The sequence below is a fragment of the Scyliorhinus torazame genome, chromosome 2 (genome assembly GCF_047496885.1).
Source record: "Scyliorhinus torazame isolate Kashiwa2021f chromosome 2, sScyTor2.1, whole genome shotgun sequence".
NCBI classification, from domain to species: Eukaryota; Metazoa; Chordata; class Chondrichthyes; order Carcharhiniformes; family Scyliorhinidae; genus Scyliorhinus; species Scyliorhinus torazame.
Window position 1 is genome coordinate 219,135,626 of NC_092708.1, and position 26,356 is coordinate 219,161,981.

General features: G+C 46.2%; 1 protein-coding gene across 3 annotated transcripts in view; it reads left to right on the forward strand.

The window, feature by feature from the left end:
- The window catches only part of lss (lanosterol synthase (2,3-oxidosqualene-lanosterol cyclase)), a 151,790-nt gene that overhangs the window by 46,268 nt on the left and 79,166 nt on the right, over positions 1 to 26,356 (forward strand). For all 3 annotated transcript variants that reach the window (XM_072483996.1, XM_072484003.1, XM_072484011.1), the window contains 8 exons: positions 3,340 to 3,436; positions 7,035 to 7,170; positions 13,376 to 13,484; positions 16,635 to 16,753; positions 18,339 to 18,436; positions 19,579 to 19,606; positions 20,816 to 20,872; positions 22,683 to 22,754. In XM_072483996.1, the coding sequence (XP_072340097.1) occupies positions 3,340 to 3,436; positions 7,035 to 7,170; positions 13,376 to 13,484; positions 16,635 to 16,753; positions 18,339 to 18,436; positions 19,579 to 19,606; positions 20,816 to 20,872; positions 22,683 to 22,754 (716 nt within the window). The remainder of the gene's footprint in view (positions 1 to 3,339; positions 3,437 to 7,034; positions 7,171 to 13,375; positions 13,485 to 16,634; positions 16,754 to 18,338; positions 18,437 to 19,578; positions 19,607 to 20,815; positions 20,873 to 22,682; positions 22,755 to 26,356) is intronic.

Below are 26,356 nucleotides of genomic sequence, written 5' to 3' on the forward strand. Positions count from 1 at the left end.
TGTCCTCCCCTTAGCATGTTTCTTCCTCCTTGGGATGAATTTCTGTTGTGCCACCCGAATAACCCCCCAAAACCCCTGCCATTGCTGTTCCACGTCTTCCCTGCTAGGTTCCTTTTCCAATCAACTTGGGCCAGCTCCTCCCTCGTGTCTTTGTAATTATCCTTATTTAATTGTAATACCGTTACATAGAACATAAGAACATAGGAGCAGGAGTAGGCCATCTGGCCCCTCGAGCCTGCTCCACCATTCAATGAGATCATGGCTGATCTTTTGTGGACTCAGCTCCACTTTCTGATTCCAGCTTCTCCCACTCAAACTGCAGGGTAAATTCTTTCATATTGTGACCACTGCTCCCTAAGGGTTCCTTCACCTTAAGTTCCCTAATCAAGTCTGCCTCATTACACATCACCAAATCAGGAATTGCCTGTTCCCTAGTGGGCTCTGTCACAAGCTGCTCCAAAAATACCATCTCTTAGATGTTGCTAACTTTTGGTTGGTTCTTAATTTGGCTCTATTTAATCATGTTTGCTCAAGAGTCGCCAGGTATCTTTCGACACCGCCACAAGGTTCAGAACCGAATACTGATCAATGATTCGATACACCAGTTAGTAAGTTCAAAAGCAGTGCTCATTTATTTACACACAGTCAAATCTACTCATGCATAAACTCTACAAACTAAACTACCACTATTACTAAAGCCAATACTTAGCTTCGGGCGCCCACTCAGTCAGAGGAACAATGGCTGTTGCTCGGTTCTGAGGCTGCTGGGTTGAGCTGTTTACAGGGTAGCAACTAGGAGCGTCTATCTCGTAGCGTACGTTGACTTGGAACTTACTTGGTCTGATGCAGCTGCTAGGCAGGTCTCTTTCTTCGGTGAGAGCCTAAGCCAAAGGAGAAAGATTCTCCCTTGGGTGATACCTCTTACACTGCAAAGGGCTTCGCGCTCTTTTGGGCGGGCCTTGAACTTGGCCTCAACTAATTGGGTCTTTCCCAATCATCTGTATCGATTTTCCTCCAATAGAGGGGTGGTTCCCTGATCGCTGGGCGTGTCCTGGTGACTGTCAGCCTGCTTTGTCTTAGCTTCTTCTGGCGTCGGGGAGTCTGCCTTAACATTGTGTATCTAAATGTTTCCCTTTTGTCGTTTGGTAGTTTCTATCCTGTCTGAGCGTTTAAAGTTCTAATCAACAGACCGAGCTTGCACCTGCTTATTTCGTAGCATTGTCCAATTTTCCCTGCATTCTTTGCGGGTGTCCATTTTGTAATCGGGCCATCCCAGATGGCTACATAGACATTCCACAAATTCATTTTCTTGGGTTCCACTATCAACCTGATTTTCCCAGTCCACGTGCATATTGAAGTCCCCCATGGTTATTGTAATATTGCCTTTTTTACATGCCTTTTGTGTCTCCTAATTTATTTTCTGCCCCACAACCTGACTACCACTAGTGGGCCTGTCCATAACTCCCATCAGGGTCTTTTTACCTTTGCGATTCTTCAACTCTACCCACAGAGATTCTATGCCTTCATATTCTATATCGCTCCTTGCTATCGATTTAACTTCACTCCTTACTAACAATGCAACCCCGCCCCCTTTACCCATCTGCCTGTCCTTTCGATAGGACATATATCCTTGGATATTTAGATCCCACCCTTATTGTCTTGCAGCCACGTCTCTGAGATGCCCACAACATTGTACCGGCCAATTTCGATGTGCGCAACAAGCTCATTTACCTTGTTCCGTATACTGCGTGCAACACCCTCAGACCTGCATTGACCACCCCCCTTCTCACACTTGTCACCTTTTTTGCTCTGCCTGAGGGTAATGTTGTTCTCTTATTTTTGTTCTCTGTTTTCCCTTCAGCCATTACACCTTCTAAGCTAGCGCTCTGGTTCCCACCCCCCTGCCATACTAGTTTAAATCTTCCCGAGTGACTCTAGCAAACCTCCCAGCCAGGATATTGGTGCCTCTCCAGTTTAGATGCAACCCGTCCTTGTACAGGTCCCACCTGCTCCGGAACAGATCCCAATGGTCCATAAATCTGAAACCCTCTCTCCTACATCACTGGTTTAGCCATGAATTTAGCTGCACTGTCCTCCTATTTCTAGCCTCACTGGCATGTGGCACAGGGAGTAATCCTGAGATTACAGCCCTAGAGGTCCTGCTTTTTAGTTTATCGCATATATATATGGTGACTACAGCGGGATCACCTTTCTAACACTTCCCTCATCCACTTAGCCAATTCTGTACAGTCAGTCAGCCTTCTGATATGGAGTCACGGGTGAATTAAAATTTCTTTCAGCTGAGCATAAGAACAAAACAATTATTCCCAGCTTTTCCAGTGATTCCAACCCTCTGTCCAGCCACACCAATGAGCTGAGTGTCTCCAGGCAAAACCTCTATCATGTTTGACCCAGAGCTGAATTTCACAACCCACATCCCAGCTAGCATCTTAAACTACTTTCTGCTTTATGTTAACAGCTGCCTCTGCACAAAGCTTTTTCTGTTGTTGCTGAAATCCGCCATCAAGCTTTCATCCACTTTAGATTCTATTTCCCCACCAATCATTCCTCATTGGCCCCTCAATCCCCCACTCGCAAAACAAATGGAACTTGTCTTAACTGTGCATATCTTAATCTGCAATAACTGTCCCTTGACAAACAATGCCACTCTGCCTTTGCTAACTTTCAGTGAAATTTAAGGAATCTTACTCCTTTTCAAGTTACTCCACAGCTTGCCCCATCCATTTCTGAAAACCCCTCTAGTTCCAGGTCCATAGATGCTTTGGTCCTTTCATTAAGGCTGTCTGTACTCCCCTTTCAACTCTCCACTGGCGGCAGAACCTTGTATCAGACATCATTATTTGCATGAGCTGGAACAGCAGACTATCCAATTGAAGGACATGATTCTATTCTCATCCGGTATCCACAACACTTTTGCTGAATATCAGTTGGAGTTAGAAGGCTTTTTCCCTAAATCTCGGATAATGTGGACAGTTGCCTCAGCTGAAAGCTAACTCAGCACCTTCTTTGTCTCTGTGCCTGGAAAAAAGTCTTAACAATATATATTTTTTATTATTGCATTAATATACAAAGTGAGGCTTTATAGTTGTGCTATTCTGATTCAGCTGTTCTTTAGTCCCTCATTTGCAGCTATCTCTGCTATCCTACTGTATTTGCCTTCAGTACATTTACCAGCTGTTATTGTTCGAGGATGAGGGGGTGCCACAAGTTCCTGTCAGTATGCCTTTTAACATAATCCGATATTGAGGGTAGGAAGTGCTTTCTCATCATTCGCTAAATGTTTAACACATGCCACAATTGACTTTCCCCTGGTTTCAGGCGGCGCAGTGGGAATTCCGTCCTGGGGTAAATTCTGGTTGGCCATTCTTAATGTCTACAGCTGGGAAGGGATGAACACCTTGTTTCCTGAGATGTGGTGAGTCCTGTAAATAACCAATAATGCTTCGAATTTCTGGAGAATGTTTTGCAGTGAAAATGGATTGTTGTAACCGGGGGAATTCTTAAGAATTTAAGATGAAACAAAAATTGGATCGAAACCACGACTATTTCCTTTATCAGTGCATTGCATTTCTTTTTATATAAATTTAAGGGGCAATTAAGCGTGGCCAATCCACCTACCCTGCACATCTTTGGGTTGTGGGGGTGAGACCCACGCAGACACGGGGAGAATGGGCAAACTCCAGTGCCAGGGTGGCAGTGCCGAGGTGTCTTCCTTACCAGGGGGAGGGCCAGGGGGCCACCCTGCACTATCCCTGACCACCCAGGGGCCTCCGATGGTCTGGTTGGCGCCGTTGGTTCCAAACTACGCTGCATAGTTCTAGATTCCCTATGAGGAGAAACACCTTCTCAGCATTTATCCTGTTAAGTCCCTCACAATCTTTTATGTTTCAATGAGATCACCACTCATTCATCTGCACTCCAATAAATCTCAGCCCAAGTGGCACGGCGGCACAATGGTTAGCACTGCTGCCTCAGCACCAGGAACCTTGGTTCAATTCCAGCCTTGGGTGAGTGTGTGGAGTTTGCACATTCCCCCTCATGTCTGTGTGAGTTTCCCTCCACAGTCAAAAGATTAGGTGGATTGGCCATGCTAAGTATTGCCTCTTAGTGTCTGGATGTTTAGTGAAAGGCCCATTTTCTCACATGCTTCAGAGAAGGAGTCAATAATGAGCTGGAGCTCAGTTTCTGAGTGAGCTGATAAGCAAGTGTTATCTGTATACTAATGCTCAATGACTGAGGTTGGAGTTAGTTTGCTTTTGGTTTTGGATTGAAGAGGGTGTAGATTGAACAGTTGCCCTCCATTTCTGTAAATTACTTCCTTACCTGGGATAATTTGCTGGGGGTGAGATGCTATACTAAGAACTTAATTGTTGCAGGAGACTCCCAGGACAAACACTTTAGTGACGTTCTTGACGCATGCCTGAAGAGGTCAAACATCCCTGCCAACTTGTAGGAGTTCCTGGCCTGTGACCAACCAAAATGGAGATGGTTCATTGAAGAATGCACGAAAGCCATCAAGAGACTTTGTCAGGAACTCGCAGAGGTGAAGTTGAGACATCAGAGAGAGCACACTTTCCTCCAAACTAACTCCTCTACTTGACCCTCCAAGCACTATTTGCCCCACATGTGGTAGAATCTGCAGATTATGCATTGGACTTATCAGCCATCTCAGGACCCATCAAATTACAGTGGAAGCAAATCATCCTCAATCCAAGAGACTGCGTAAGAAGAGAAAAAGCAAAACACAGCCAGGATCCCATTCCCAATTGTTATTTATTGATTGTTATTGGAAGATGGGTATGAGAACAGGATCAAGCTCAGTTGTGAAGATCTCTACAGTTGAATTGCTGGTCAGTGATGTGTTACTTTCACATGCAAAAATTGGGTTCTTTACCAAGATCCCAGAGGGTACCTAGTGTGCATGGAACTATACAGCAATGAAGAAAACTGCGGAGAAAACAACAAAATATATATATATATTTTTAAAAATTTTATTCTCCTTTTTCACATTTTCTCCCACATTTACATCCATCAACAATAAACAATAATCAGCAAGATATGTCAGTCCCCATAATAACAACGATCCCATCTACCCACCAACCCCCAAACCTCAACCCGCATGTTTACATAAACAAATGACAAAAAGGAATCAGGGATTACCCGTAGTCACCCTTAATCTTACACAGCTTCCCCCACCCCCGGTCTCCAGCTCCTCCCGTCCACTGCCTCTTGTAAAACTCCTCCTCCCAACCTCGGTTCCTTCCCCCCCAACTTTCCACCCCGGCTAGACCACTCGGACCCTGTTCTGCCAGGCTCAGGTGGCCGCAGCCCCTCCCCCCACCTCACTCCCGTTCACTGGCCGGCTTAAACCGGCCAGCGTGGAGGCCCCCTCGCGGGTCCCTTTCCCACTTGCCCGGCCCCAGGAAAGCCCAAAGATCCCCTTTTAGCACACAAACCCCGCATCCACCTACACCCCAAAGAACCCTCATTTCGAGTGAAAGTCCCGTCCCTTCCCTTGTCCAAATATATGCCACATTGGCTCCTTTAGTCTCTACACCCACGCGCAGTGATACAAAAAAGAAGAAAATACAGTCATGAGGTTACATCGGCACATGGCCATTCCTCAATTTGTCAGTTCTGCCACAGTCCTTCTGCCTTCGCAAACTCCTCCGCTGCTTCCGCCGTTCCAAAATAAAAGTCCCTGAGCTTGTAAGTCACCCTCAGCTTCGCTGGATATAAAATGCCGCACTGCACCTTGCTAATGTACAGTGCCCTCTTCACCCGGTTGAAGGCAGCCCGCCTCCTTGCCAGCTCCACCGTAAAGTCCTGGTATACACGTATACCAGCTCCAGCCCACTGCACCACCCGCTTCTGCTTGGCCCAGCTCAGGACCTTCTCCTTCACACTGTACCTACGGAAGCACAGAGTCACTGCCCTTGGCGGCTCACTCGCCTTTGGTAAAGGCCTCCACGACCGATGAGCCCAATCCAGTTCATATCGGGAGGGATCCCCCCCCCCCCCCCCCCCCCCCAATAGTTTTGCCAACATCGCAGCAAAATACTCAGTCGGCTTCGGTCCTTCAACTCCTTCGGGCAGCCCCACAATCCTCAAATTCTGTCGCCTGGATCTGTTTTCCAGGTCTTCCATTTTTCCTCGCAGATCCTTGTTAGTATCCATCACCTTCCGCATCTCTTTCCCCATCGAGGCAAGTTGATCACCGTGCTGCAATAACATCACCTCCACTTCCTTCAGCGCCTCCCCTTGCTCTCGCACCTCCGCCACTGCGCTCGCCACCTCCGTCCTCACCGGGGAAACCGCCTCCTCCACCAGCACACTCAAAACCTCCCTCATCTCCTTCCTCACCGTCTCCATGCATTTCGCAATCTGCGCCAACTGCTTTTCAAATTCCGCAGCCATCACCTTAGTTATTTCTTCAGCCATAAGCAGTGCGGCCTCCCCTGGTGCTCCAGCCTCCATTTTCCTTGGTGACCCCGCGGTGACCTTTCCACTCCCCGACAGACCTCCAGCTGTTTTTTTTTTCCGGCCGTTTTCTTGCTCACCCTCGACATTTTTCTTTGTTCTTTTTTTCCTCCTGTGTCTTCACTGTGCCTCCTCTGTGCCTTCTCCCTGCTTCTGCCGCCTCCGTGGACCCTGGGACCGGGCTTAAAGCCCTGAAAATGCCATTGCCAAACGGGAGCCCTCCATTGTGCGGCCGCCTCCCGCCCGCCGTCACCGGACGTCCAACAAAATATATTTTAATTTCAACTTGAAAGTTTCCAGTTTTGGCCACCTGTAAGTAAGAGGTTTAGAGCAGAGATTGGATGCTTCCCCTGGGATGAAGAGAGGAAATGGCCATGGGTCAAGTAAATCATGGCACCATTCTGCTCCTTGCCTGCTGTCTTAACTGAGGAGTGAAATGTGCTGAGATACAAATAGAGGAATAGAAAATATTAATTTTCCATGCAGATGCTTTACCTGTTACTGAGCTTATGTGTATTGTAATTTTATGTTAGGCTCTTTCCTCGATGGGTGCCAGCTCACCCCTCCACCTTGTGGTGTCACTGTCGGCAGGTCTACCTCCCGATGAGTTACTGCTATGCCGTGCGGCTCACTGCACAGGAAGACGAGCTTATTCTCAGCCTGCGCCAGGTAAGGACCAACTGCTTAGAATCCCTGATCTTTGAGTTTATATTTTCACACTTGGATGGGTCAACATAGGTGGGTCTGGTCAGGCTGCTAATCTGCATTGGACTAAGTTATTATGTTCAAGTCCTGAGAATATAGAATCTGTGGAGCTCTATTCCATTGTTCTTTGCCATAGGCGGTGGCCTTACCAATGGTGGGTGAACATATTCCTAAAATAAGGGAGATTTTACCTGATTGAATATTGCACAAAGCTCTTCTCTCATGGAACCGTGTGCAACATGTTAGTCCTAACAGACATTGTACCCACCATTATATTTAAGTCTCCAATTCAAAATGCTGAGACGCTCACTTTCTGTTGGAGCACTACTACTCGGTACTAGACACGTATCTGTATCCAGAGATTTTGGTCTAGGTTAGCAGCGCTGGGATTAAGGACCTGCCAATCTTGTGCAGTGGTCTTGCTAGTGATCAACTAGCTAAGACCTTGCAGCTGGTAAACTCCTTGTTCATCCATCTGGAGGTATCAAACTCATTAAAATTTTGGCCTGCAGCGATATCTAACAGTGAGTGGAGGAAAATCCCAGCCCTGAGTGGTAGATTTACTACTCTGGGTTCCACTAGCTGGCCTAGGGAACTGGATAGGCAACAGTGGCTGGGTATTGAAGACTTGACTTGCTCAGCCTATGCATTACTTGATCAACTTGGTTTCAAACTTCCTCAATCAGATATGCCATCTCAGAGCCACTTTGATCCCAAAGACGTGCCATTCATCCACCTAACTATAGCACAGTGGTTAGCACTGTGGCTTCACAGCTCCAGAGTCCCGGGTTCGATTCCCGGCTGGGTCACTGTCTGTGTGGCATCTGCACGTTCTCCCCATGTCTGTTGGTTTCCTCCGGGTGCTCCTGTTTCCTCCCACAAGTCCCAAAAGATGTGCTGTTCGGTGAATTGGACATTCTGAATTCTCCCTGTACCCGAACAGGCACCGGAATGTGGCAACTAGGGGATTTTCACAGTAACTTCATTGCAGTGTTAATGTAAGCCTATTTGTGGCACTAATAAAGATTATTATTATTAACTATCTCCACCCCAACCTGCCTTTCCCAAGGAAAATAGGCGCATGACAATGGTGGCCACATTTCAAAAATACTTCAGTGACTGCAAAGCACTTTCTCAAGTTGTGAAAGGTACTGCAGAAATACAAGTCTTTTTTTAATTGATTTCACTCTGAGGGGATGATGTTTTCTTCTTACCCACACCCTCCGTCTTAATTAACCTACATTAGCTCCTGGTCCTACAATTTAAAATTCTCATCCTTGTGTTGAAGTCCTTCCATTTCTTTACCCTTCTTTACATCTGGAATGTCCTTTAATGCTATATCCACCCCTTTCCCAAACATTCCCTTCCTCTTACCCTCTCCTCTTCTGCATTCCTTACAATTAATGCTCTGAAATGTCCTCACTAAGCCTCGCCATCTCTTTCCTCTGCTCCCCCAAAGTGCATCCTTTTACCAAATTCTTGGTCAACCCACTTAATATTTTCTCCTCTTCTGGTGTTATAGAGCCACTGTCATAGTCATTATGACACAGAAGTAGATCATTCTTCCTCCAATCACCTTAAAATTAAATCCCCTTGTGACAGCCATCACCGCCCTGGGGAAAAGTCTCTGGCTATCCCCATGCCTCTCGTCACCTTGTACACCTCTATCATGTCACCTCTCTTCTTTCTTCGCTCCAGTGAGAAAAGCCCCATCTCCCTCAACCTTTCTTCATAAGACATACCCTCCAGTCCAGGCAGCATCCTGGTAAATTTCCTCTGCACCCTCTCCAAAGCATCCTATAATGAGGCGACCAGAACTGGACACAATATTCCAAGTGTGGTCTAACCAGGGTTTTCTAAAGCTGCAGCAAAACCTCGCAGCTCTTAAACTCAGTCCCCCTGTTAATGGAAGCCAACACACCATTCACCTTCTTAACAACCCTACCAACCTGGGTGCCAACTTTGAGGGATCTATGTACGTGGACTCCAAGATCCCTCTGTTCCTCCACACTTTCAAGAATCCTGCCTTTAACCCTGCATTCAGTATTTAAACCTTCCAAAATGAATCGCTTCACATTTATCTAGGTTGAACTCCATTTGCCACTTCTCAGCCCAGCTTTGCATCCTGGCAATGTCCTGTCGCAATCTGCAACAGCCCTCAACACTATCTACAACTCCACCAACCTTCGTGTCATTGGTAAATTTACTAACCCACCCTTCCACTTCCTCATCCAAGTCATTTATAAAAACCGCAAAGAGCAGAAGTCCCAGAACAGATCTGCGGGACACCACTGGTCACTGATCTCCAGGCGGAATATTTTCCATCCATGACCACTCGCTGACTACTTTCGGCCAGCCAATTCTGTACCAGACAGCCAAATTTCCCTGTATCCTATGCCCCCGACTTTCTGAATGAGCCAACCATGGGAACCTTATCAAATGCCTTACTGAAATCCATATACACCACATCCACTGCCCGACCTTCATCAATGTGCCTCGTCACATCCTCAAAGAATTCAATGCGGCTTGTGAGGTATGACCTGCCCTCACAAAACCACAATGACTATCTTTAATCAAACTATGTTTTTCTAAATAATCATAAATCCTGGCCAGAATTCTCCGACCCTACACCGGTCGGAGAATCCCCATGGGGAGTCGCAGTATCCCGCCCCAACGGCAGCTTCCCTATTCTACGGCGCTGTTTTTCAGGCAGCGGCGGGGTTCCCGTCATGCCGGTCGGGGGCCGTTTACCGAGGCCCCGCCCCCCGGCGATTCTCCGGGCCCCAATGGGCCGAGAGCCGGACAAGTTTTTCCCAGTCCTGCCAGTGTGAATTACTCACCTCACACACGACGGGACCTGGCAGGTAAGTGTGCGGGGAGCCGTCCTGGGGGAGGGGGGGATCCGTCCCGGTGGGGGGGCCCTCGACCCGGCGGAGGGGCCCCCATGGTAGCCTGGCCCGCGATCGGGCCTATCGATCAGCGGGTGGGTTGGTTCCGTGGGGCCTTTTTTCCTCTGCGCTGGGCCCCTGTAGGGCTCTGCCACATTGCCCGGGGGTCGGTGCATGCGCGGAAATACACTGGCAGGTCTGCGCATGTGCGAAAATATGCCGTCTGTATCCGCGCATGCGCGAACTCGCACCGGATCTTCGACACCGGCTGGAGCTGCGGGAACCACTCCGGCGTCAACCTAGCTCCCTAGAAAGTGGAGAATTCCTCACTTTCGGGGCTGTTGACGCCGGAGTGGTTGGCGCCGGTTTTCACCTCGGCATGCGGAGATGGCCCCATTATTGGAGAATCCCGACCCCTATCTCTCAGAATCCTTTGTAGTATTTTTCTCACCACAGATGTAAGACTGACTCGCCTGTAATTCCCAGGGATTTCACTGTCCCCTTTTTCTTGAACAGAGGTACAACATTCCCCTCCCTCCAATCATCCGGTACTACTGCAGTGGAGAGTGAATATGCAAAGATTATCGCCAACGGCAGCCTCACTTCACGTACAATCTTGGGTATATTCCGTTTGGCCCAGGGGACTTAGCTATCCTGATGCTTTTCAAAATTTCCAGCACATCCTCCTTAATATCAACCTGTTTGAGTCTATTAACCTGGTTCACGCTGTTCTCATGAGCAACAAGGTCCCTCTCTCTAGTGAATACTGAAGCAAAGTATTCATTTAGGGCCTCCCCTAACTCCTCAGACTCTAGGCACAAGTTCCCTCCACTATCCCTGATCAGCCCTACTCTCACTCTGATCATCTTCTTATTTCTCAAATAAGTGTAGAACGTCTTGGGGTTTTCCCTAATCCTTCCCGTCAGGGATTTTTCATGCCCCCTTCTAGCTCCCCTACGTCCATTTTTGAGTTCCTTCCTGGCTACTTTGTAACCCTCTAGAGCCGAGTCAGGTCCTTGCTTCCTCAACCTTGTGTAAGCTTCCTTCTTCCTCTTGACTAGAAACTCCACTTCTCTTGTCATCCAAGGCTCCTTCACCTTACTATTCCTTCCTTGTCTCAATGGGACAAAAATATCCAGCACTCGCAGCAAGTGCACCTTAAACAACCCCCACATTACTGTTGTGCAGTTCCCTGAGAACAACTGTTCCCAATTTATGCTCCTCAGCTCCTGTCTAATAGCAGTATAAGTTCCCCTCTCCCAATTAAATACCTTCCCATACTGTATTTTCCCACCCCTCTCCATGACTATGGTCAAGGAGTTGTGGTCACTGTCACTGAAATGCTCTCCCAGCGAGACACCTGACACCTGGCCTCGTTCGTTGCCGAGCACCAAGTCCAATATGGGCTCCCCCCCCCCCCCTCAAGTCGGCCTATCTACATATTGAGTCACAACTCCTTTCTGGACACACCTGACAAAATCTGCTCCATCCAAAGCATTTGCTCCAAGGAGGTTCCAGTCAATATTAGGGAAGTTGAAGTCACCCATGACAACATCTGTTACTTCTGCACCTTTCCAAGATCTGCCGCCCAATCTGTTCCTCCATCTCTCTGCTGCTATCGGGGGGTCTATAGGAAACTCCCACTAAAGTGACTGCTCCTTTCTTGTTTCTGACTTCCACCCATACTGACTCAGTAGACAACCCTTCCTCGACTACCTCCTTTTCTGCAGCTGTGATGCACTCCCTAATTAACAGTGCCACTCCCCGTCCTCTTTTACCTCCCTCCCCTATTCTTCTGAAAACATCTAAACCTGGAACATCTAACAACCATTCCTGCCTCTGTGAAATCCACGTCTCCATAATGGCCAGAACATCGTAGTTCCAAGTACTGATCCATGCTCTAAGTTCACCTCCCTTATTCCTGACTCTCCTTGCATTGAAACAGACACACTTTAACCCATTCCACTGAGTGCAACTTTGCCCGATCAACTGTCTATCCTTCCTCACAGACTCGCTCCATACTATTTCTGCCTGTTCAACAGCTACCCTATCCTCTGATCCATAGCTCCGGTTCCCATTCCCCTGCCAAACTAGTTTAAACCCTCCTGAAGAGCTCTAGCAAACCTCCCGCCCAGGATTTTGGTGCCCCTCCAGTTTAGGTGGCTTTGTCTCTGAAGTGCCTTGGGCCTCTTTCCGATAACCAAGGTACTATATAAGTAAAAGTTGTTTCCAGTGTGCTGTTGGCCTGTGAAGCTCTACAAATGGAAATAGTTGTGCAGTTTCGACACCACCTTTTCTGTTTCAGCCAAACTGATTGTCTATTGGGTGCAAATCACAAACAAGAATTAGTAAAAGACTCAGAACTGAATTACACCATTGACGTGCTAAAATACTATTCCAATGTTGCATTTTGATGCTGAAACACGAGAACATTCCTTAAGGGAATCTGTCTGCCCACACGACAAACAAGTGACTATCCTGTAGGTGGGATGTATAAAAGGTCTCTTTTCATTTGAGCTGGCTCTAGAGGTGATGTAATATTGGAACAGAGTCAACCTGCAATGGCAGCTGTCATAATTTATGACCTGACCAAGCAGGTATGAAGCACTCCAGAGCATTATCGAGAGTTGTCCTAAATTGATAGGAGGTGGAAAGTTTAACAATGTTCTTTACTGGTTGAACACCCGAGGGTTCCTATGTCTTCTTGGCTATTCCCACCTATGCTAGTTTTCCTAACTTGGATAATTGATAGCTTTCTTAAAGTAAGTGTACACTTCTTACTGGACAATAGATTTCCTTGTGTGTCAGAAACCTGGTTTTGGTCATTACGCTCCTGATAAAACACATTGTAATTGGCTTCATTATAAGTTCCCTGCTATTTCTGAACACATTCCTGCTGCCACAGCCCACCCTAATTCCAGAATGCCACAGATTCTTGTGCTAGAATTTGGTTAGGCTCCCGAGACTGCGTTTCCATTACAACTTGCTGTTAATGCGGTGATGCTATGGTTATGCTTTAAGTAAAACCCAAGTTTCTGTAAAATTTATATGAAATCTGGAGGCGGTAGAGGAGAGATAGGAACAGAAGCATCTGACTTTGGAACGTAACCTACTAGAGATGGATCAAGGCCCTGTTATGAGGAAATCTTGCTGGGATAGTTTCTTATGGTGTTTTATAACTGCAAGTGCCACGATTGTGCTTTGCATATTAATGTTTCACTTCTCACTCACCAAGAAAGTTTGTGTTGCCCCTTCCAAATTCTGACTTTGTTTTTCTCCAGGAGCTCTATGTTCAGGATTACAGTACCATTGACTGGCCTGCCCAACGAAACAATGTGGCAGTTTGTGACCTGTATACACCACACAGCAGGCTTCTCACTATTGCATATGGTATGGAGGATTCCTCCGTTACAGAAAGGTCACAATTATTTGTGTTTTACCATTTTTTATTGACGTTTTTACATTTTGTACACTGTACATTCAACAAGGGTATATGTGTCAGTTACACCATACAAGGCATTACCCTCTGTATCTATCAAAGCTTTGTGGAAGCCATCCTCTGACCCTTGAATAGGGAACTTGATCTTCTCCAGGTGGAGAAATTCCGATCGGTCTGCCAACCAATCTGCAGCTGTGGGTGGTGTTGCTGGTCGCCAGCCGAGTAGGATTCTCCGGCGGGTGATTAGAGAAGCAAAGGCAAGGGAGTTGACCCTCTTCCCCATAAATACTTCTGGCTGGTACAATACCCCGAAGACTGCCACTCTTAGGCATGGCTCCATCCTCACCTCCACAACCTTGGACATTGCCTCGGAGAAGGCTGTCCAAAACCCGACAAGCCTGGGGCATGCCCAGAACATGTGGGCACGGTTGGCCGGGCCTCCCTGGCACTGTCAACATTTGTCCTCCACCTCCGGAAAGAACCTGTTCATTCGGGTTCTCGTCAGGTGCGCTCTGTGCCCCACCTTCAGCTGCATTAGGCTGAGCCTTGTACAGGAGGAGGGGGAGTTGGCCCTGCGCAGTGCTTCGCTCCAGAGCCCCCGTCCTATTTCCATTCCTAGCTCTTCCTCCCATTTTTTCCATGTTTTGGGCAGCACGGTGACACAGTGGTTAGCATTGCTGCCTACGGCGCTGAGGACCCGGGTTCGAATCCCGGCCCTGGGTCACTGTCCGTGTGGAGTTTGCACATTCTCCCTGTGTCTGCGTGGGTTTTACCCCCACAACTCAAAGATGAGCAGAGTAGGTGGATTGGCCATGCTAAATTGCCCCTTAATTGGAAAAAGTAATTGGGTACTCTAAATTTAAAAACATTTAAAATCCCGTGTTTCATCCAGTGGGGAGCATGTCCTTTCTAAGAGCCGTCCATACAGGTCCCTGCAGTTTCCCCTCCCAGACTGCCCGCGTCCAGTAACTCCTCAAACATTGTGTTTCTCGGGATTCGTGGGTAAGCTATCGTCTCCTTACGGAGAAAGTTTTTGACCTGTAGATGTTTCCTTTAGGTAGCTCCAGTCTCTCTGTCTGTTCCTCTAGGGTCGCTAGTCTGTCCTCTGTGTAAAAGTCTCTAACCGTCAGTGTCCCCCATCCTGTCTCCACCTCCTAAAGTTGGTGTCGGGCATGGCTGGTGGAAACCTATGATGGCTGCAGGTGGGGCCATGGTGGACATTTCAGTCAAACTGAAGTGCTGCCTCCTCTTGTTCCAAGTTCTGAGTGTGGCTACCACTATTGGGCTTGTTGAGTGTTTTGCTGGCGGAGATGGGAGCGCTGCCATGGCGAGGGTCTGGAGAGATGTTCCTGTACAGGCGGACTCCTCCATCCTCACCCATTCTGTGTCTGTTTTTTTCACCCAACCCCTCACTCTTTCTGCCATGGCTGCCCAGTGGTAGTACGGTAGGTTTGGGAGGGCCAGGCCCCCCATGTTTCATTTTCTTTGTCGGGCATTTTGGGGATCCTTTGATTCTTTCTCTCACCCCACAAAATCGCCATAATTATCTTATCTATCAAGTTGAAAAAGGCCTTGGGGATGTCGATCCATAGGGCCCTGAACAGGAAGAAGTTCCTGGGCAGTGCGTTCATCTTGATTGTCTGTACCATCCCCGCCAGGGAGAACGGGAATGTGTACCATCTCTGTAGGTCCTTTTTTACTTCCTCCTCCAGACTAGTCAGGCTCCACTTGTGGATCCATGTCCAGTTGTGGGCAATCTGGATCCCCAGGGAGTGGAATTTACTTTGGGTTGTTTGAATGGTAGTCCCTCCAGCTCTGCCCCTCTTGGGTTCAACAGGAAGACTTCACTCTTGCTCAGGTTGAGCTTGTAGCCTGAGAAGGCTCCAAACTCTCTCAGGAGCTTCATGATCCCTTCCATGTCACTTTGCGGGTCCGAGATGTAGAGGAGAGGTCATCCACATAGATTGAGACTCTGGGCTCTCTGTCTCCTCTTTGGATTCCCTTCCAGCTTCTTGTCGCTCTGAGGGTGATCACCAACGGCTAGATTGCCGGAGAGAATAGGAGCGGGGATAGCAGGCATCCGTGCCTTGTGCCTCTGCAGCTGGAAGTATTCAGAGCTGGTGGCTTTAGTCCGTACACTTGCCTTGGTGAACCCTGTCCCTAGCCCAAACCACTCTAGTACTTAAATGATATACTTCCACTTGACCCTGTCAGAGGCCTTTTCTGCGTCCAGCGAGATGATCACCTCTGGTGTTCTCTCCCTGGATGGGGCCATTATCAGTGTTCTACCATTTTTTAAGAGGACATCAGCAAGCTAATATGGAATGCTCATTAATAACAATAATCCTCCACTTTTGAAACTGTTGCTCCCATTGAACTAGCATATGTGTTCAATTGTTTCCAAAGAAGCCTTAAATACCTTTTTAGGGGACGGCGCGGTGGCGCAGTGGTGAGCACTGCTGCCTCACGTTGCTGAGGACCCGGGTTCGATCGCGGCCCCGGGGCACTGTCCGTGTGGAGTTTGCACATTCTCCCCGGGCCTGTATCTCGCCCCACAACCCAAAGATGTGCAGGGTGGGTGAATTGGCCACGCTAAATTGCCCCTTAATTGGGGGAAAAAATAATTGGGTACCCTCCATTTCCAAAAAATAAATGCTTTTTAAAAAAAATCTAGTTGCTTGATGTCAGGTGATGGATGGGGTTAGAAGTTACACTGTTGTTAGAACTGCTCTGTACTAAATAATGTTGTTTCTCCTCAAGATGTGGTTCACATTTAGTCCAGATGGGGTGCGTAGATTGGAACACAACAAGAGTAATGGGGGACTTCACTCTGCTTTATGTTGATACTGAGGGTAAAATATCTAAAGCAGCCCATTGATGAATAGAAATCTGTCAAAGTGGGCGAAACGTCGATTTAATGGAAGAGCATTCCTAATGTTTTTTTTGTTCCCCCTCTCCCCACTCCTCCACCCCAAATAATATCTTGTTTGTAAATGTAGGTTCCACAGCTGATATAAATTTAAATGTGCCATTCTGCTGTACCACTATCTTTTATTGTGTTCCACCCGAGGTGATAAGTCATTAAACTTGGGCTTTTGCAGCTTTGCTGAATATGTATGAAGATCACCACAGCACCAGCCTGAGGAACTGGGCAGTCACAGAACTCTATGACCACATCGTAGCTGACGACCGATTCACCAAGTGCATTAGTATTGGGCCGGTAAGTATTTATCTCAAAGGATTTTATCAAGGTGTAGTATTGATGCCATTAATTTTCAAAGAGGCTGTATATTTGATTGAGATTGATATCTTCCTAACTATTTTTCAGTTTGGATGAATGTTAAAGTTTTTGTGTGGTCTCCAAGTATTTTGAATGTTTCTTCTTGCACAGTTTTTTATCTGTTAATTAATTTCCCACAGTTGTGAAAGAGACAATACTGAATGGAATGAGATATAAACCATTATAGTAGCTGTGACAGAATGCTGACAGTTCAGGTAAACAGAAGAAAAAATGAGAATAATCAACGTTTTCTTTTGACTTTGGACAAAATGAAATCGTTAACAGTAAGGATGAAAGTAATAGACATCAGGGGCCAGATTTATGTGGATGAGGGAGAAAGATTGAGTTGACTTCATAGAGTTCTGAAACTTTCTGACTGAACAGACCAGTCCCTTTTTAAAAAGACCAACGCCTGCCATATTCACGTGTCTAATGAGAGGCAGATGCGGGATGGATGCAGAGGCAGGTCTGAGGTGACAACAGAGGTGGACGAATAGCATGGCTAACGGGCTAGAGCACCCTCTTCTACATACTAGGACATCGGTCGGTCCAGTTGTAGTGATGAATGTCAGGCTCTAAAACCCTTAACCCCCCCTCACCTCATCTACCCACATGTCCCCTTTACACCCCCTCATACACCCATGCACCCTCGTATATTCATGCATCCCATGTATCTTCCATTAGCCGCTCGCCCAGTATCCACTGTGGGCAGATCTCGAGCCATGTCCTGAAATGGACATGGAAAAATAAATAAACTTTGAAAACCTAATAGCTGACATTCAAACACGGTCATACTGTGGGGGAAAACTGATTCAAAAGAAGTCATTCAAAATTTTTTAATCCCCTCAAGTGCTTAATCTATTGTTAAAACAAGCAACATCTATGACAGAATCACACCAAAGACAAATAATCCTTTAATAACCTCTTAAAACGGTTAATTCTGAACTGTGAACTCCATCCCTGTTGAGTTAAGTGATACTGGAACTTTTGATACTCTGCATTCGTATTGACCTCAGCTGGCATAACAAGCCATTACTGCTCACAAACAATGAAGCCTATTGAAATGGCGAAAACAGGGCCGCCTTTTTTCAAGCTGCACCAGATGTTCAGTTAATCAATGCAATCCCGGAGCAGTTGTCTCTTTTTTTTTCCCCTCTTAAGTGAAAACTGCAAACCATTTTTTCCCCCAAATTTAAAGTGCTGTGAACTCTTGCATCATTTAGGATCATTACACTTAAAGTTCTCAAACAGTGCTTTATTCAATATTGAATGAATAATAGCACTTTTCCCATGGGAACAGTCTTCTCATCTATCTGAAATAAAAGCAAAATACTGTGAATGGTGAAAATCTGAAAGACTCGGCGGTTCTGCCTATTGTGAGTGCACAGTGATTTTGCTGTAGGCAAGGGCCACATGGGCATTTGATGCTGTCAGCGTGGATAAGGTCAAGTGAATAAGAGCAGGTGGAACAAAAGTCGAAACTTCTCTGCTTCACTATTATCTATGATTCTATTTGTCTTTTTAGATTTCCAAAACCATCAACATGTTAGTTCGCTGGCATGTGGAGGGTCACAAGGCTCCTGCTTTTCAGGAGCATGTTTCTCGTATCCCAGATTATCTCTGGTAAGTCATCTGTCTGGGTTGTTTTGGGGTGAGATAGTAAAGACCAACTGAGAACAGGGGAGTCTGCTGTTTACTGACTTACACTCTACATGATCGGAGCTTTTCTATTTAATCACTGTCCTCCCTAATTTCTTACTGTGTAATCTTGACTAATCCAATTAAAATCATTTAAGAGTTTTAATGTTGAGTTTCCACTAGTTGGTGACTCAATAACTAGTCATAGATTAAAGATCATCAGGAGAAGTAAGTATTTAGGAGAATTTGCAAGAAACTGATGTTCTCATCATGGACTGCTCTGATCTTGAAGGCCCAATGTTTGTAAAGATCATTGCCCCTTAGGCACCACATCTTTCTCAGAAATGTGGTTTGTTTATATCCCTTTCCCAAGATTCAAACCCCTAAAAAATGTTATTTTGGCCTCATGGATTGCTTAGTTTCTATCCACTCCTTATAAGTGAATCAGAGCTGCGTCTGAAAATGTATGTAGGGAAACAGAAAATCTTCCTGTTTTGTATGTGTAATAGATCTCAGGATGAGAATGTAGCATTTACTCGTATAGTAATGTCCTTTTTGTAACCTGGTGCAGCAGGATAGGGCATGGCAACACAGAACCACCTCTCTACTGGGGTTGCTCATTTTGAGGTGCTCCGGAACCAACCCGTTACAAATGGACATTTGTGGTAGTTTGGTCCTTTACTAGAACTATTGGAACCAGAATTTTTGAAAAATTTATCTTTATTGGCATTTTCAAAATTATATACATTGCTGTTCGTTTTCATTTATTGTACAGTCACAAAGGTTCCTTCTTAGGTTTCTGTATTTACAGTCTGTTGCCGTCTGGCTGGCTCAGCCTACAATCCTCTCTATCTCCTCTTACTTTGGCTGTATCTCATTCCGGATGTGGCCTCTGCCACTGCTTGTACGCAAAGCTGACCTCACCTTTTACTTTATAACATAGTTAATTTGACTTATTATTAATTGCCATTGTAATATCAGCAATGTGTGTACATTGATGCAGTCAGGTGAGCTTGGAGCAGTGCCGAAATTATTGGTGACTGCAGCATGTCACTGACCACTGCTGAACAGCATCCAAACAACATCCAGTTCATTGCAGCCTCACAATCTTCTAATTCATTTCACAGGCTTGGTCTTGATGGACTGAAGATGCAGGTAACGTTTTAAAATTTATTTTTGAGGTGATGTATAAAGAACACTGGGCGAGGGATCCTGCTTAAAGTACTCTGGGTTTAAGGAGACCTGCAGTTCTGGTTCTGTTTGGCAGGAATGTTTGACATTTGACATATTGAACCAGTAAAGTAGCTTTCTCTTTATAATCAATTTTCCTGAGGGTGTGTGACAGTGCATTTCTTTTTCAATATTGAAATAAGTTTGAATACTTTTTATGTGTTCTTCACTAATGGGAACACCAAATTCCAGTGGTGTCAGCCATTTAATTATTGTAAAATGTTCTGCTGCATTTTATTTATTTTGTCAGTGCTTGCTCCTTACATAGAGCTCCTTGTTTACTATGAAATTTAACTGACCCACTACAAATCGCAGTTCACGTGTACTGCTCTCTGATCATTAGGTGTATTGTGAGGCAAGGTTGAGAACACCTGGTGGCAAAAAGTTTGTACGGCAGTGAAACCGAAATCTCGCTGGGGCTGGCCAGGAGCTCGCCGGGGCTGGCCAGGAGCTCGCCGGGCTGGTCAGGAGCTCGCCGGGGCTGGTGAAGAGCTTGCAGGGGGGGCCGGGGCTGGCCGGAGCTCGCGCGGGGCTGGCCAGGAGCTCGCCGGGGCTGGCCAGGAGCTCGCCGGGGCTGGCCAGGAGCTCGCCGGGGCTGGCCAGGAGCTCGCCGGGGCTGGCCAGGAGCTCGCCGGGCTGGTCAGGAGCTCGCCGGGGCTGGTGAAGAGCTTGCAGGGGGGGCCGGGGCTGGCCAGGAGCTCGCGCGGGGCTGGCCAGGAGCTCGCGCGGGGCTGGCCAGGAGCTCGCGCGGGGCTGGCCAGGAGCTCGCGCGGGGCTGGCCAGGAGCTCGCCGGGGCTGGCCAGGAGCTCGCCGGGGCTGGCCAGGAGCTCGCCGGGGCTGATGAAGAGCTTGCAGGGGGGGCCGGGGCTGGCCGGAGCTCGCGCGGGGCTGGCCAGGAGCTCGCCAGGGCTGGCCAGGAGCTCGCCGGGGTGAGACTAAGACACTTGAATTGCCTTTATTTTTTGACAGCTATTAATTAGAGGTGTAAAGAAGCTGTTTATAATTGTTATGATTAATAACTGCACATTTCTACACTGCAGTGCAGTCAATGAATTGGGTATTCACATAAGGCAGTGAAATATCTTCATTGGATATTCAAGAAGCACACTAAATTATCTATATCTCTGCCTTAGGGTACCAATGGTTCTCAGCTGTGGGATACAGCTTTTGCTGTCCAGGCCTATATTGAGGTGAGCAATCAAAACTACTGCAAATCCGCAAGCCGCGTGATTGGTGAAACGAGCAAAATTCATTTAATAATGAAAATATTAATCCTGGACTGAACCGCTTGTTCAGCATAAAATGTTCTGTTTACTGAGAGCGATTTTTGAAGGATCCAGTTATCATGTGGAATGACTAGTCGAGTGCTGTAATTTCTATTACGATATCCCCCTCCTCCCCAACTGTGACCCAAGACCTTGGGGTCTTGCAGTATTTCCAGTAATTATCCAACTTTGATTAGCCAACTCAGCACAAAAGCAGGAGTAAACAAGGTTCCTTGGTTCCTGGTTTGTATTGCTCCGAACTTACAACGTGTCATTCATTGCCCAATAGTTTAATGGATAAAACCCTGTTTGTAATACACGATTGAGTGAGGCATTAGACTGAAACGTAAAAACTGAAAAGTAAAACTACACAGTGGGCTAGATTATGATGTAACAGATTTAAGGTAATTGGCAAAAAAAGCAATGACAACATGAGAGAAATCTTTTTCACGGTTGGGATCTGGAATGTACTTCCCTAGAATGTGGGGAAGACCAGTTCAATCAAGGGATTCGAGGGGGAATTGAATCTGGAAAGGAAGAATGCAGGAAGAAGGAGGGGGAGTGGGACGAGGTGAATGCTCCTTCCGAGAGCCAGCACAGAAACAATGGGCCAAATGGTCCCCTGTACTGTAAACATTCTGAGATTGTCTATCCATCACATTGTGAGAGCGGTAACCAGCAACAAGCTCCTGTACTGCTTGTTGCACTTTTGCTGTGCTGACTTTGGGGCTGAATGGAGAAGTAGTGATTTAGGTACTTCAGCCTGTTGTGAGCTTGGCTACTGGGATGTTGCTGTCAAATGGAATGACAATGAAATCCATTGAATTCTTCCAGTACAAGGGACCTTTTTGAAGTAGGAGTGCAGTCCTTAAGGCCTTAATATTTTACTCTTCCATTGGGAAAGGAAATGAGCTTAAACTAACTCCACCTGAATAGAGATTAGTGGTTAGCACAGGGACCCGGGTTCAATTCCGGCCTCGGGTGAATGTGTGGAGTTTGTACTTTCTCCCCGTGGGTTTCCTCCGGGTGCTCCGGTTTCCTCCCACAGTCCAAAGATGTGCAGATTAGGTGGATTGGCCATTTTAAATTTCCCCTTGGTGTCCAAAAGGTCAGGTCGAGTTACTGGGTTATGGAGATAGGGTGGAGGCGTGGGCTTAAGTAGGGTGCTCTTTCCAAGGACCGGTGCAGACCCGATGGGCTGAATGGCCTCCTTCTGCACTGTAAATTCTATGAATTCAGGCACACTGTAACACAATGTAGAAATAAATCTTGACCTTAGTTGGAATGTTTCAGATACCCATATAGTGACTGTTTGACTCCTTGCCTGCTGATGGAGTGAAATTCCCAAGACCCCAAAGTTTGCATACATAATAGGGAGTTACATTCTCATTCTATCAGATGGATTCAACATATCCCATTACAATGTTAAGGGAAGGAATAATAACTTTTGGAAGCATGTGAATATTTAAATGTTTTGGTAGTTTCTGAAAATTGACTAAAGAAACAACTGAGCTCACACTGACATCTGTGACATAAGATGACTTATGTATATTTTTTAAACTTACCCTTCCATCAATTCCAAAACTGCAGAAAATCTATGAAGAAAAATCGTGAGAAATCTACTCCTTTTGTCTAGGCTACATTTGTACTAGTTTCCACAGATTCTCGCCCCTTTATGTGTGCATGCTTCTTATTCTCAAAATGGTCTGATAACTTATATTTTCTGTTGATGCAGGCAGGAGCTCAGGATATCCCAGAATTCACATCCTGCCTCAAATGTGCTCACAAGTATTTCCAAATTTCACAGGTAATGCCAGATACTGAGTAAAAAATACCCTACAAAAGTGGCACAACCATGGCCAACTCGAGAAGTTCACAACTATCAGATTCGAAGAAGAAGCTTACAATATTGCCAAAAAAGAGTTGTAAATCTGAGGATAGAGAAGGTTTTAAAAATCATCAAAAGGTGATCAAGACATTGATAAATGTGAGAGAAAATTGAGCGAGAATAAGCTAGCAAGAAGTTTAAAACAGATTTTAAGAGCTTTTACAAATATGCATAAAGGATGTGATTAGTGAAAGTAAATGTGGGTCCTGTGTAGAGGGACAGGAAAAATTATAAGAATAAAGTCATGGCAACAATTATTTTGTCTATCTTCAGATTAGAATCTACAAAAACATACCAGAATTTGTGGGGAACCAAGGGTCTATTGACTGTCAGGAACTTAAGCTAATTCATATGGTAAAGAAAAGGTACCGGAGAAATTAATGGGACTAAGTGAGGACAAATCCCTGAAGGGTTCTAAAAGAGGCAGTTTCCGAAATAGTGGATGTATTGAATTGGCTCTTTCAGCTAGATTCTAGAATGGTTCCCGTGGATTGGAGAGTAGCAAATGTGACACCTTTGTTCAAAAAAGGGGGGAATAGAGAGAAAAGGTCAGTTAGTCTGACATTACTAATCAGGAAAATGTTGGAATCTATTAAGGACATGGTAACAGAGCATTTGGCAAATTAGTGGAGTGAACATGGATTTATAAAGGGGAAATTGTGTTAGACCAACCTAGAGTTTCTGAGGGTTAACTAGAAGGGTAGATAAAGGAGAACCAGTGGATGTTGTATATTTAGATTTTCAGAGGGCAAGATGTTTTACATGAGGTCAGGGCTCATGTGATTGGGCTAATGCAACAGCATGGATTGAAGTTGGGTTAACGGGCAGAAAACAAAGTCAAAATAAGCTGGTCATTTTTGGGTTAGCAGGCTGTAACTAGTCGAGTGCTGTAAGACTCGGTGCTTGAACTTCAGCAATCTACAATTTATATCGATGACTTTGATGAGGCGACTGAGGGCGCGACCTTCCGGCCACGCTGCACCGGAAAAGCATCTTGCTGTGGCACAATGTGGCCCGTGAAAGCCAGGAGGCCCAGCTCCTGGGATCAAACCGGCTCACAACGCCCTCGTGATATTCAACGCAATCCTGCGAGACGTTGCAAGGAGAATCCCGCCCACAATGGGCGGGATCACATTTTGGCAAATCTGCATCTTAGAACGAGGCAGTAATCCTTACTCTAAGATTGCCACGGTACCTGAGGCTTTGGAATTTAATCCCTTGGTCTCGGGGAACTCGGGCGAGCGCTGTTTGATGCTGGTCCCCACAAACAGGAACCAGACGGAACGGCACTCGTGAGGGTCCCCAAGGGGATCGGAGATCCCCACTGCATGCCCTTTGTGCAGGGTAGTACCCTGGCACTGCTGGTGTTACCTGTGTACCCTGGCACCATGGCAATGCCACCTGGGCACCTTGGCAGTCCCAGGATGCACTGGCAGGGGCACTGCTATGGTGCCAGATTGGCACTGCCAAGCTGGAATTTTAACTGTCTGTGGAATCTGGTTACTATGTGTCTTTCAGGCTTGATATTGTGACTGATTTTTAAAAATGTATTTTTATATGTTCAGTATGTGGCACAGAGATTCTGGTGGAACACCACAAAAATACTTCAGTGCAAGTGTAGAACTAGGAACTCTTGGACTAAATCTAAATCAATATAAAGAGGGAGATAAACACTTTTCATGAGAATTGGCTGCACGGATAGTCCCATCATTGGAGCAGAAGACACTTGGGCTCTGATTTTTGCAGTCCTGCAATTTGTGACTTGTAATCAACTTGCTGTGACTTTAGGCCTGCAGAGGGCACACAGTGCTTGCAAAAGCTGGTCTTGGATGAGCCAATGGACCACAGTTGGCCTTAAGGAGTATTAAAACTGAAGATTTCTGCAGTGAAATACCACATCCAGAAAGAAAAGAACTGTATTTCAATAATCCTATTATCTGGATGTCCAGAAACGCTTCTTCAGTCAATTCCTGTTTCAGATACCAGCCTCCCGTACCAGCCTCCCCGAACAGGCGCCGGAATGTGGCGACTAGGGGCTTTTCACAGTAACTTCATTTGAAGCCTACGTGTGACAATAAGCAATTTAATTTTTTTATTAGGTAGCCATTTTGAGATATGCAGACATTGCAGCCAACTGACACGCAAGAAGAATGAGATGTGACCAACAGATGTGTTTTCATGGATGTAAACAGAAGTTGATTGTGATATCAGGCGAACTCTTTGAATAGTGACAGGGGATCTCAAACATAAGACCATAAGACATAGGAGCGGAAATAAGGCCATTTGGCCCATCGAGTCCACTCCGCCATTCAATCATGGCTGATTTCAACTCCATTTACCCGCTCTCTCTCCATAGCCCTTAATTCCTCGAGAAATCAAGAATTTATCAACTTCTGTCTTAAAGACACCCAACTTCCCGGCCTCCACTGCCCTCTGTGGCAATGAATTCCACAGACCCACCACTCTCTGGCTGAAGCAATTTCTCCTCATCTCTGTTCTAAAGTGACTCCCTTTTATTCTAAGGCTGTGCCCCCGGGTCCTAGTCTCCCCTGCTAATGGAAACAACTTCACTACGTCCACCCTATCTAAGCCATTCATTATCTTGTAAGTTTCTTTTAGATCTCCCCTCAACCTCCTAAACGCCAATGAATATAATCCCAGGATCCTCAGACGTTCATCGTATGTTAGGCCTACCATTCCTGGGATCATCCGTGTGAATCTCCGCTGGACCCGCTCCAGTGCCAGTATGTCCTTCCTGAGGTGTGGGGCCCAAAATTGCTCACAGTATTCTAAATGGGGCCTAACTAGTGCTTTATAACGCTTCAGAAGTACATCCCTGCTTTTATATTCCAAGCCTCTTGAGATAAATGACAACATTGCATTTGCTTTTTTAATTACGGACTCAGCCTGCAAGTTTACCTTTAGAGAATCCTGGACTAGGACTCCCAAGTCCCTTTGCACTTCAGCATTATGAATTTTGTCACCGTTTAGAAAATAGTCCATGCCTCTATTCTTTTTTCCAAAGTGCAAGACCTCGCACTTGTCCACGTTGAATTTCATCAGCCATTTCTTGGACCACTCTCCTAAACTGTCTAAATCTTTCTGCAGCCTCCCCACCTCCTCCATACTACCTGCGCCCCTCCACCTATCTTTGTATCATCGGCAAACTTAGCTAGAATGCCCCCAGTCCCGTCATCTAGATCGTTAATATATAAAGAGAACAGCTGTGGCCCCAACACTGAACCCTGCGGGACACCACTCGTCACTGGTTGCCATTCCGAAAAAGAACCTTTTATCCCAACTCTCTGCCTTCTGCCTGACAGCCAATCGTCAATCCATGTTAGTACCTTGCCTCGAATACCATGGGCCCTTATTTTACTCAGCAGTCTCCCGTGAGGCACCTTATCAAAGGCCTTTTGGAAGTCAAGATAGATAACATCCATTGGCTCTCCTTGGTCTAACCTATTTGTTATCTCTTCAAAGAACTCTAACAGGTTTGTCAGGCACGACCTCCCCTTACT